This window comes from Scyliorhinus canicula, chromosome 1, assembly GCF_902713615.1.
Source record: "Scyliorhinus canicula chromosome 1, sScyCan1.1, whole genome shotgun sequence".
In the NCBI taxonomy this organism is placed as follows: domain Eukaryota; kingdom Metazoa; phylum Chordata; class Chondrichthyes; order Carcharhiniformes; family Scyliorhinidae; genus Scyliorhinus; species Scyliorhinus canicula.
Genome location: NC_052146.1, coordinates 161301360 through 161314009, shown reverse-complemented (window position 1 = coordinate 161314009; position 12650 = coordinate 161301360). Strand labels below are relative to the sequence as shown.

The 12650-nt window shown below is 54.6% G+C and overlaps 1 protein-coding gene across 11 annotated transcripts in view; it reads right to left on the bottom strand.

Moving 5' to 3' along the window:
- The window catches only part of adgrb2 (adhesion G protein-coupled receptor B2), a 1298770-nt gene that overhangs the window by 456621 nt on the left and 829499 nt on the right, over positions 1-12650 (bottom strand). For all 11 annotated transcript variants that reach the window (XM_038801790.1, XM_038801818.1, XM_038801834.1 and 8 more), the window contains one exon: positions 1604-1703. In XM_038801790.1, coding sequence (XP_038657718.1) covers positions 1604-1703 — 100 coding nt within the window. The remainder of the gene's footprint in view (positions 1-1603; positions 1704-12650) is intronic.

Genomic DNA, 12650 nt, shown 5'->3' with positions numbered 1-12650 from the left:
AATGTAAGCCTACTTGTGATAATATTAAAGATTATTATTATTCTTAGCAGTTTCAGGCTACTCTACAGGGGGCTGCCAATCAATGCTGGTTTGGCTGCCAAAAGCTATTTTTAATTTAAATTTCAAAATGTGGGAGACACAGTGCCTTTCATCTTGATGTACCCTCTCTCTAACTTACCTTCCATTGCAATCTGCTGAATGACCTCGATATCGACCCTCCAGTTTGAGTGCCTGCCGCCTCCCCCCCCCCCCCCCCCCCCCATCTTAATTGGATGGTGTGTTTGCTTTCCAGCTCTTAATTGGCTGCTGAAGCAAAACTTAAACCCAGGCACTGTTTCTCTCACAGTACTGTATTCTGACCCACATTTCAACCTGCTGTAGAGTTCCATTTCCCAGAGCAGCCGCACCAGGTCGGAGCCGGGTACTGAGTTTCATCTGTGAATGTAGACATGCAAGCTTTGTTTCCAAAAATGCTCACTGTGTGAAACATGATGATCATTGTGTATGTTATGGCTATCCTACTGCTTCTAACACGAAGCTTGGCAAAAGGAGCTTCCTTTATATGCAATAATATTTTAAAGTCATAATCTGGTTAACATCTGATATTATGGGTGTGAAATTACCACATTGAAAATGCAGTTTTGGAAATGCGTTATTCTGAAACCCTTTTTTCCCAATTTTGCCTTATCCAAGGTAATTGAATTGTGCTCTGGTAGCTTTCCAAGTCATTGCGCAGATTTTCATTCTTCAAAATGATGCATGTTGGAAACTTAATTTTAAATAAATTTAGAATAGCTGGTTCTTTTTTCCAATTAAGGGGCAATTTACTGTGGCCAATCCACCTAGCCTGCACATTTTTGAGTTGTGGGGACGAAACCCACGAAACACGGGGAGAATGTACAAACTCCACACGGACAGTGACCTAGGGCCGGGATCGAACTGGGAACTCGGTGTCATGAGGCAGTAGTGCTAACCACTGCACCACCATGCTGCCCACGTGTTGGAAATCTAATTAATAATGGGGAAACACCAGAGCAGAGGCCATCCTGTCCTCACCCAACACCCACACAAGAGAGGTGAAAGTGCAAGCCTTGCATATTTTTCTATTTCCTCACATGGATGCTTGCAGTCCCAATTGCTGCTCTAAAATGTCAGGATAGAACTTGGATTTTTCTGCAGGCTGTTCTTCTGTGTGGATTGGGTGCAATATTAAGTCACTTACCAGAATTAACAGCACTTTTCTGGCGCTAATGTTCTATGGTAGCACCAACAGAGTTACAAACGCATGAAACCATTCATTGTAGAAATAAGTTGAGCCTGTCGTGCTTCCTGAAGCTAATAACCAGCTGGATTAATTTATTGAACAATTTTTTTGTGTTTAAACCTCACCCTTGGGTACATAACATTTCATTTTGGGAATTTAATAACAGTACTGTTTTCAACATGCACTTTAATTAAAACAAGTTCAATACTATTCCTTTATTTAACGGTTCCAAAGATTCTTTTAAATCAATTTTTTAGAGAAGTGAATTGTCATTGGGTTCAGGAGGTCAGTAATAATGCAGATCCAAATGTGGCTGAATGTTATAACAAAATTACTTACGTTAATAAGATGAGACAGCTCTACAACAATTGGTTCTGAGGCCGTGGGCTGTGGCCTTACTGTTACAGCCAGTACTTTGGAATTTATTGCCATCGACTTTCTGGAAAATAAATATATTTAATGTGTAAATGAACAAAGAGTGTCAAACAAACTTATTCAGATACTGTCAGGAATAGGCCTAATGCCTGCAATGTAACCACATACAGATTGCAGATAAGAAATGGCGAGACATAGAAAATAGAAGCAAGAGGAGGCCATTCAACCCTTTGAACCTGCTCCACTATTTATTATGATCATGGATGATCATCCAACTCAGTAACCTGTTCCCACATTGCTCTTGTATCCTTTGATCCCTTATACCCCAAGAATGTCATCCTGAAAACAAACAATGCTTTGGCCTAGAGTGTTTTCTGAGGTCGCAAATTCCACAGGCTCACAACTCTCTGGGTGAAGAATTTTCTCCTCTTCTCAGTCCTAAGTGGTTTACCCCGTATCCTTGGACTGTGCTCCCTGATCCTGGACTTCCCTTCCATTGGGAACATCCTTCCTGCATCTATCCTGCCAGGTCCTGTTAGAATATGATAGGTTTCAATGAGATCCCCCCTAATTCTTCTAAACTCCAGCAAATATATTCCTAGCCAACTCAATATCTCCTCATATGCCAGTCCTGCACCCCATGAGTAAGTTTGGTAAACTTTCCTTGCACTCCCTCTATAGCAAGAACATCCTTCCTCAGATAAGAAGACCAAAACAATACTTCAGGTGTGGTCTCACCAAGGCCCTGTATAACTGCAGAAAGACAGCCCTGCTCCTGTACTTGAATCCACTTGCTATAAAAATCAACATACCATTTGCCTTCTTTACTGTCTGCTGAACCTACATGCTTATTTTCAGCAACAGGTGTCTGAGGACATCCAGGACTCATTGCCCATTCCCCTCTTTCAATCTACAACCATTCAGATGATAATCTGCCCTCCTGTTTTTGCTACCATTTATCTACATTATCCTGCATCTGCCATGTATTTTCCCTCTCACTTAATTTGTCCAAATCACATTGATCCATCTCTGCGTCCTCCTTACAGCTCACCCTCCCACCCTGCGTTATGTCATCTGCAAATTTGGAGATATTGGGCAGAATTTTCTGCTTGCCAACGGCAAAATTGCAAAAACGCGATTGGGCGGAGAATAGCTTCGAACATCGAAACTGGGGTAGGCGCTGATTTGACACCAAATCGGGATGCTCCAGGAGCCCAAAAATGGTGTAAATGCGTCACTCGCCGCGTAGGGTGAAAGTACATTCGGCATATCATTAGCGGGCCGACACCCTATACCCACCCTATGCTCACCGACACCATCACCGATTCACCGTCACCGATGGCCAGGTTTCCCGACAGCGTGGTTCACTTGTGGTTTTAGAAATTGTGAACCTGGCGTCCTGGCTGCTGAGCGAGAAAGAAGAGGTTGGAAATGGGGTGGAGTGACTGCGGGCTGCCGGCCCAGACACCGGCTGCGCTGGCTGTGGCGGGGTGTGGGGGGCCCTGCCAGGGGAGGGGAGGGTTGGGGGAGGGCGGGCCGAGGAGCCAGGGTGCCCTCCCATGGGACTGGGGTGGTGCTCAGGCACCGATTGCCATTACAGCGGCCATCCTGCTGCGCACCCACTGTCGACACACCTTGGCACCTGGTTCTGCACAGTGACACTGACCGTATTGGTGCACCCACCCCCGCATGTCGTTCAAGGACGTGCCGGACTGGGCCTGCCGATGGAGACTGCGGATGAGCAGAGGGACAGTGCGACACATCTGCAAGATGATGGCACACATGGTACGGCTGCATTATGGGGGAGGATACCCGCTCCCTGTGACCGTCAAGGTGAAGGTCGTGCTCAACCTTAACGCAACGGTATCCTTCCAGGCGCCGAGTGGGGATGTGTCCGGGATCTCACAGACATCGGTGCACAGGTGCATTCGCGCCATCACGGACGCCCTATATGCCCAGGCGGATCAATACATTCCGTTCCATGTGGACTGCTCCCACCAGAATTCCCGGGCAGCGGGATTTGCTGCCATCGCCGGAATGAACCGGGTGTAGTGGATGATCGATGGAACGCATGTCACCCTACGGGCACAAGCGGATAACAGGTCACTGTACACCAACCAAAAGGGGTTTCACTCGATGAACATACAGTTGGACTGCGATCACCAGCTGTGCATCATGCATGTCTGCGACTGATACCAGGGCAGTGTACATGTCTCCTTCATCCTGGCACACTCGGTGATGCCCGGCATTTTCGAGGGTCACCCCTCCTCGGCTGCGAGGTTGGCTGCAGAGTGACAGGGGTTACCCGCTGCGGTCGTGGCTGATGTCGCCTATCCAGAGGGCACAGACCAACGCGGAGACCCACTACAATGACGCCCTTACAGCGACCAAGCGTGGGGTCGAGCGGTGCTTTGGTATTCTCAAGATGTGCTTCAGGTGCCTGGATCGCTCTGGAAGGGCCCTCCAGTACGAGGCTGAGAGGGCCGCCCGCATCGTAGTGGCCTGCTGCATCCTCCACAACAAAGCGCAGCAGAGGGGCGATGTGCTGGGGGATGAAGATGAGGAGGAAGGACAGGCCTCGTCCGATGAGGAGGATGTGGGGGAGTTGGACGATGAGTAGGACACAGAAGGCCGCACTACGCCATCACCAGGGCCAGCACGCACGGGACATTCTGATCGCGACGCGGTTCACCATCTAGGAGGGTGGGAGGTTGCTGGTCAGGAGCACTGACACCACATCCCACCATGCACGTCACACACCAGCAAACCGCCTGCATATACACCCCCTCCATCATATATACCTGCGGCGCTACAAGCTGGGGGCACTGGGTTTGGCAGTGACAGCGGGTCTGGTCCATGGGATGGAGGATGATGACAACCCGCTCTGCGATGCGCTCCGTACTCCACATCCTATGACAATGTCTGACTCATTCCCAGAGTAGCACCTTCCACCTGGGTGATCCCTGCATGCGAGCTGGCCAGTCCATCACACTGTCCCGTCGGATCACTGCGGTGCTGGGGAAGGTCAGGCCAGGGGGGGAAGGAGGGTGGGGAGGACGGTCCACCCACGGGGCCTGCACTGATTCCCCACCCTGCACTACCCCTGGCCAGCACTGACCAGCCCACCCCCACACACAGTAGACAGAGCACCGAGACAGGTATAACGGTGGTTACAGGTGTTTATTGTGAGGAAATATATACACAGTCTGTGCCCTAGCCCCATAACTCAACTCTGCGCTGCGCCATGCCAACTTAACTGGTGTCCCTCTGGCCTTACGGGCCTTAACACTACGCCTTGATGGCTCCCCAGATGGTACAGTAGGAGTGGAGGCAGCCGTGGAGCACAGGGAGTGGACCACCTCCATCTGGGACTGTGCCACCATCATGAGGGACTGTGGCACATCAGCCAGTGACTGGGCTACCTCCCTCTGTGTCTGTGCAACGCCGGCCAGCGCCTGAGCAATGCCGCCGACGTTCTCAGCCATGGTCTACTGTGCATGGGCCATGCTGAGGAGCGCCACTCAATTTCAAGGTGCTCTGTGAGAGGGCAGCCGTGTCCGGGGCTTCGGCCCCCGGCTGCACAGAATGACCAAGCCCTGGAAACTCTGACCCATAGACGACACCATCGCTCCCCTTTGCCTCCACCATGGACGTCACCATGTGGTGTCGGCCTGGGTGGCACGCATGACCGGCATCCCCCCTGCTCCTGCACGCGGATGGACTCCTCCACCTGCGTCTGCAGGTGCTAGAAGCCGGCTGTCATCCCCACCTGTCGTCCCTGAGTCTCTGACTGCATCTCCACTGCGGCTGGGGCTGGATGTTCCAGAAGCCCGGGACCCGGCTGGACGCCAGCAGGCGACTCAGCTGCTCCTACCTCCACCTGCTGTACCGGATGCAATGGGTGGTTCGCACCAGATAGTGTCCCAGGAGCCTCTTCATTAATGTGCCCAACCGAGGTGATGGTCTCTTGATGCTGAAGGGTGTTGACAGCAGTGACGGAAAGTCAGTGTCCTCCTCCGACCCGAGCTCCGGGGTGTCCTGAGTCTCGGGTCGAGAGCTGGTGTTCGGGCTGCTCTGCCCGTCAGTGCTCGGCTGTCTGAGGGGCACCGGCTATGGCACTAGCTGGGGGCAGGGGGCTCTGGATGGACTAGCTCCATCTCCGGCAGGTCCTGTAAGACACAAGACGACATGTATCATTAGACAGCAGGCCGGGGAGGCGTAGGGGGTTTGGTGGGGGGGTGAAGGAGTTGTGGTAGTCACCACTGTTGTATTGTATATATCGCATATGAGGTGTATTACGGTCAAGCTCCTGTACTACAGGTACGGGGTAGATCCCTGCCTGCTGGCTCCGCACAGTAGTCGGAGTATAAATGTGTGAGCTCTCTGAGCTGCAGCCATTTCGTCAGCTGCTGTAGGAGGCCACACATCTCTGCGTAATAAAGCCTCGATTACATTCTACTCTCGTCTCGTCGTAATTGATAGTGCATCAATTTATTACGCAGAGATTTTACAACGATGGATCTCCGCATCAAGCCTGATCGCCTGCAGCTGCACCTTCAAGCAAACAACGCCAAGTTGACCTTCGCACATTGGCAAGCTTGCTTTGAAGCATACATCGGATCTGCGACATAACCACCCTCAGAGGCACAGAAGCTCCAGATCCTGTACATGCGGCTGAACTCTGATATCTTTCCCCTCATCTGGGACGGTGCATCTAACCTACGCTGAGGCCATGGCGCTACTGAAGGAGAACTACGCTCAGCAGACCAACAAAATCTACACCAGGCACCTCCTGTCCACGCGGCATCAACTCCCCGGTGAGTCTGTGGAAGATTTCTGGCGTTCGCTGCAGGCCCTGGCGAGGGACTGTGATTGCCAGGCCGTTTCGGCCGTTGAAAATTCTGAACTTCTAATTAGAGACGCTTTTGGTAAGGGCATAAGGTCAGCTTACATCCTCCAGCGCCTCTTAGAAGGGGCTACCCTCGACCTCGCGGCGACCAAGAAACTTGCAATCTCACTCACAGTCGCCAACCCGCAATGTACAGGCGTACGCCCCCGACCGCACGGCCCACCCCTCCTGGGCATCATGGACCCTGCCAGCAAACACCCCATCGTGGACCCCACCAGCGACCGCCCCCAGCCAACCCCAGGCCTGCGCAGCTCGGCAGCCAACCAACCCCGGGGGATCCAAGTGCTACTTCTGCGGACAGACAAAACACCCCCAGCAGCGCTGCCCGGCACGGAGTGCGCTCTGTAAGGCCTGCGGGAAGAAAGGACATTTCGCTCCTGTGTTCCAGTTCCACCCGATCACCGCTATTGTCCCTGCACCCCTCATGTGTGACCCGTGGGCGCCACAATCTTCCTCGTTTCAGACCACGTGCGGCCCGTGGGTGCTGCCATCTTGCTCGTCTCACAACTCATGCGGCCCGTGGGTGCTGCCATCTTCCCCGCCCCAGGACCCCTGCTCGTCGGGCACCTTTTCGGGCCGCTCATCGCCTGCAACCGCTGCCGACCAGCCAGGGGCCTTCCAACACCAGCTGCGTCTCGCCTCTTCTCAACAGTACCGGGTCTTCTCGACAGTGGACCTGAAATCTGCCTATCACGATCGACCAGTCCCGACCGCACAACCTCACGACTGCGTCGACGACAGTGAAGATCGATGGGCACGAGACATCATGCCTTCTGGACTCCGGGAGCACTGAGAGCTTCATCCACCCCGATACGGTAAGGTGCTGCTCTCTCACGGTACACGCCATTAATCAGAAAATCTCCCTGGCCTCCGGATCTCACTCCGTGGCAATCCGGGGGTACTGCACCGCCACCCTCACCATCCAGGGCGTAGAGATCAGCGGCTTCTGTCTCTACATCCTACCAAACCTCTGCGCTGCCTTGCGACTCGGCCTGGACGACCAGTGCAACCTCCAGAGCCTAACCCTGAAATTTGGCAGACCCCTACCACCCCTTACTGTCTGTGGTCTCACGACCCTTAAGGTCGATCCGCCTTCTCTGTTTGCGAGCCTCACCTCGGATTGCAAACCCGTCGCCATCAGGAGCAGGCGGTACAGCGCCCAGGACAGGACCTTCATCAGGTCTGAGGTCCAGCGGCTGCTACGGGAAGGTATTATCGAGGCCAGCAACAGCCCCTGGAGAGCTCAAGTGTTAGTTGTGAAAACTGGGGAGAAAAAGAGGATGGTCATTGACTACAGTCAGACCATCAATCGGTACACGCAGCTCGATGTGTACCCCCTCCCACGCATATCTGATATGGTCAATCAGATTGCACAGTACCGGGTCTTCTCGACAGTGGACTTGAAATCTGCCTATCACCAGCTCGCCATTCGCAAGGCGGAGCGCCCGTACACAGCGTTTGAAGCGGACGGCCACCGTTACCACTTCCTTAGGGTTCAATTCGGCGTATCTAACGGGCTCTCGGTTTTCCAACGGGAGATGGACCGAATGGTTGACCAGTATGGACTGCAGGCCCCCTTCCCGTACCTGGATAATGTCACCATCTGCGGCCATGACCAGCAGGACCACGACGCTAACCTTTTCAAATTCCTCCACACCGCCAAACTCCTCAACCTAACCTACAACAAGGAGAAGTGCGTGTTCAGCACTAACCGATTAGTCATCCTCGGCTATGTGGTTCAAAATGGGGTTCTGGGGCCTGACCCTTATCGCATGCGCCCCCTCATGGAACTCCCCCTTCCCCACTGCCCCAAGGCCCTCAACGATGCCTGGGGTTCTTCTCGTACTACGTCCAGTGGGTCCCTAACTATGCGGACAAGGCCCGCCCACTCATTCACTCCACCGTTTTCCCACTGACGGCCGAGGATCATCAGGCCTTCAACTGTATCAAGGCCGACATCGCCAAGGCTGCGCTGCACGCAGTCGACGAGACGCTCCCCTTCCAAGTCGAGAGCGATGCATCAGACTCCGCTCTGGCCGCCATCCTCAACGAGGCAGGCAGGCCCGTGGCATTCTTTTCACGCACCCTCCATGACTCCAAAATTCGGCACTCCTCCGTCGAAAAGGAGGCCCAAGCCATAGTAGAAGTTGTGCGGCATTGGAGGCATTATCTGGCTGGCAGGAGATTCACTCTCCTCACTGACCAACGGTTGGTTGCCTTCACGTTCAACAACACACAGCGGGGCAAGATCAAAAATGATAAGATATTGAGGTGGAGGATCGAGCTCGCCACCTACAATTACGAGATTTTGTATCGCCCCGGTAAACTCAACGAGCCCCCCCGAAGCCCTATCCTGAGGTACGTGTGCCGGCGCACAAGTGGACCGACTCCGGACCCTGCACGACAATCTCTGTCACCCAGGGGTCACCCTTTTTTTCACTTTGTAAAGGCCCGCAATCTGCCCTACTCCATCGAGGAGGTCAGGGCTATCACCAGAGACTGCCAGGTCTGCGCGGAGTGTAAACCGCACTTCGACCGGCCAGACCAAGCGCACCTGGTGAAGACCTCCCGCCCCTTTGAACGCCTCAGCGTGGATTTCAAGGGGCCCCTCCCCTCCACCGACCAAATCACGGACTTTCTTAATGTGGTCGACGAACACTCCAGATTCTCCTTCGTCGTCCCATGCCCCGTTATGACGTCTGCCACCGTCATCAAAGCCCTCAACACCATCTTCGCTCTGTTCGGTTTCCCCGCCTACATCCACAACGACCAGGGATCCTCATTTATGAGCGATGAGCTGCGCCAGTACCTACTCAGCAAGGGCATCGCCTCGAGCAGGTCGACCAGCTACAACCCCCGGGGAAACGGGCAGGTGGAGCGGGAGAATGGGACGGTCTGGAAGGCTGTCCAGCTGGCCCTACGGTACAGGAATCTCCTGGCCTCCCGCTGGCAGGAGGTCCTCCCTGACGCCATTCACTGCATTCAGTCGCTCCTTTGCCCTGAGACTAACGAAACCCCCCCAGGAACGTCTCTTTGCCTTCCCCAGGAAGTCCACCTCCGGGGTTTCGCTCCCAACGTGGCTGGCAGCTCCAGGACTTGTTCTCCTCCGCAAGCATGTGCGGCTCCACAAGGCGGACCAATTGGTTGAGAGGGTACAGCTACTTCACGCGAACCCGCAGTACACCTACGTGGCGTACCCCGACGGCCGCCAAGACAGTCTCCCTCAGGTGGGTCCCCACACCCCCTCCCCCCCACCCCGCCACCCTCCTTCCCCCCAGCGCATTTCACCACAGCTCCGCTCCAGGACGATCCGTCCTCCCCTTGGTCCCACCCGGGGATGAAGATGAGGTCGACACGCTCCCGGAGTCACCGGCGACCGAACCGATGCCTGCATCGCCACCGGGACTGCGGCGCTCGCAACGAAGGATCAAGGCCCCTGATCGTCTCAATCTGTAAACTTTTCCTAAAATGTTAAACATCTGCATGTAAATAGTATTCCACCACCCCCGCTGGACTCTTTTTTAACAGGGGGTGAATGTGGTAGTCACCACTGTTGTATTGTATATATCGCATATGAGGTGTATTACGGTAAGGCTCCTGTACTACAGGTATGGAGGTAGATCCCTGCCTGCTGGCTCTGCCCAGTAGGCGGAGTATAAATGTGTGAGCTCTGCGAGCTGCAGCCATTTCAGCAGCAGCTGCGGGAGGCCACACATCTCTGCGTAATAAAGCCTCGATTTCACTCTGCTCTCGTCTCGTCGGGTTGAGGGTGACGGTGGGGGGAGGGGGTGAAGGCTGCGGTGGGGGGGGGGGTTGCCGACACATGTGTCCTGGGGATCCGCAATTAAGCAGGCTCTCACTTGCTCGCCCACCGCCGACCTCTAACTCGGTGACCTCCCTTTCCTCCGGGCCATCGACCACGTCGAGTGCCCTCTGCTTGGGCAGGGTGAGGGGCAACAGGTGTGGTGGCCCCATCCAGTCTCCTCCCACTCCCGGCGGTTGTGCGCGGCCTCTTCTGGGGGGTGGGCGGGGGGGGGGGGGGGGGGGGAGGGGGCAAGCAACGAGACTGTTAAGACCGTTTGGCGCATGCAGTCCAGGGGTTGAGTAGATGATGGCATCAGTGGCCAGGGCACCCAGTCTTGGCGGCTTGCACATGTAGGGCATGGTGGGGGTTCGGCCATCCCCCCGGGGGAAGGGCCAGGTTACAGGTGTGTGGGGGGGTCGGGCCAGGGGCACAGCCCTACCTACTCACCATGGCCGCCCAGAGAGGTTGTGGAGTTTCTTCCTGCCCTGCATGCCAGTCCGACTTTTCCCATGGTGTTGACCGTCTCTGCCACCTGCACCCAGCACGGCGACCGGCGGCGCCTAGCGACCTTCTTCCCGAGCCAGGGTACAGGGTCATCCTTCTCTCATCTACTGCGACCAGGAGGGTCTCCAGCTCAGCGTCCCTGAACCGTGGCGCTGCTCTCCTTCCAGTCATCTTGTTGGGGCGGTGTGTGTGGGGAAGGACCGTTTAAGTTCGGATGCGGCGTGTGAGCCTCATGTGCGCCAATCACAGAACCGGCGAATCCGGCACTGTTTTGCCTCGAACCGGTTGCATTCAACGTGGCGATGGTGCTAGTCTATTTAGAGTTGCTGAATCAGTGCAACTGCTGCGCTGTTTTTCCTGTTGTAAAACACCACTGTTTCCACGCCGGTGTCAATATTTAGTCTCAAAATCGGAGAATCCAGCCCATTATATTTAGTCCCCTCATTGAAATCATTAATATGTATCATAATAATCTTTATTAGTGTCACAAGCAGGCTTATATTAACACTGTAATGAAGTTTCTGTGAAAATCCCCGAGCTGCCACAGTACAGCGCCAGCTCGGGTACATTGAGGAGAATTCAGAGTGCCCAATTCACCTAACAGCACGTCTTTCGGGACTTGTGGGAGAAAACCAGAGCACTCGGTGGAAACCCATGTAAACATGGGGAGAAGATGCAGACTCTGCATAGGCAGTGACCCAAGCCATGAATCGGACCTGGGTCCCTGGCGCTGTGAAGCAACAGTGCTAACCACTGTGCTGCCAATATTGTGAATATCTGAAGTCCTAGCACTGATCCCTGCGTTACCTTACTTGTCCACTGCCTGCCACTTGGAAGAATACCCGCTTCGTCTGATTAATTGTTTCCTTCTGCCAACCAGTTTTCTATCCATCACAATACATTACCTCGTACCCCATGTGCTTTACGTGCACACACTAATCGCTTATGTGGAACTTTGTCAAAAGCCTTCTGAAAGTCCAAAGAAACCAAATTCAATGGCTCCCCCTCATCAACTCTACTAGTCACGGGCAAAATTCTCTGACCCCCCGCAGGGTCGGAGAATCGCCAGGGGCCGCCGAAAATCCCGCCCCCGCCGTGGCAGAAATTCTCCGCCACCCGGGAATTGGCGGGGACGGGAATCACCCCATGCCGATCGGCGTGACGTCCGCGCCGATCAGCGAGGCCCCTGCGGTGATTCTCCGGCCCGCGATGGGCCGAAGTCCCGCCGCTGGGAGGCCTCTCCCGCCGCCGAGGTTTGAACCACCTCTGGTGGCGGTGGGATCGGCGGCGGGAGCGGGCCCCCAGGGTCCTGGGGGGGGGGGGGGCGAGCGGGGGCGATCGGACCCCGGGGGGCGCCTCCACGGTGGGCAGGCCCACGATCGGGGCCCACCGATCGCCGGGCAGGCCAGTGCCGGGGGGGCACTCTTTCTCTTCCGCCGCCGCCACGGCCTCCGTTAGCGTGGTCAATTCACCTACACTGCACAAATTTTCAGGTTGTGGGAGTGAGACCCATGCAAATACAGGTAGAACGTGCAAACTCCACATGGACAGTGACCCGAGGCCGAGATCTAATCAGGGTCCTCGGTGCCTTGAGGCAGCAGTGCTAACCACTGCGCCACCATGCTGCCCTAGAACCACTTCTTTAAGTGGGATGTAGATTATCAGATCCTGGGGATTTATCAGCCTTCTTCCCTTCAATTTTCCTAACACCATTTCACCGCTAATACTGATTTCCTTCAGTTCCTCCCTATCATTAAACTCTGTGTCCACAATCTTTCTGGTATTTTTTTTTA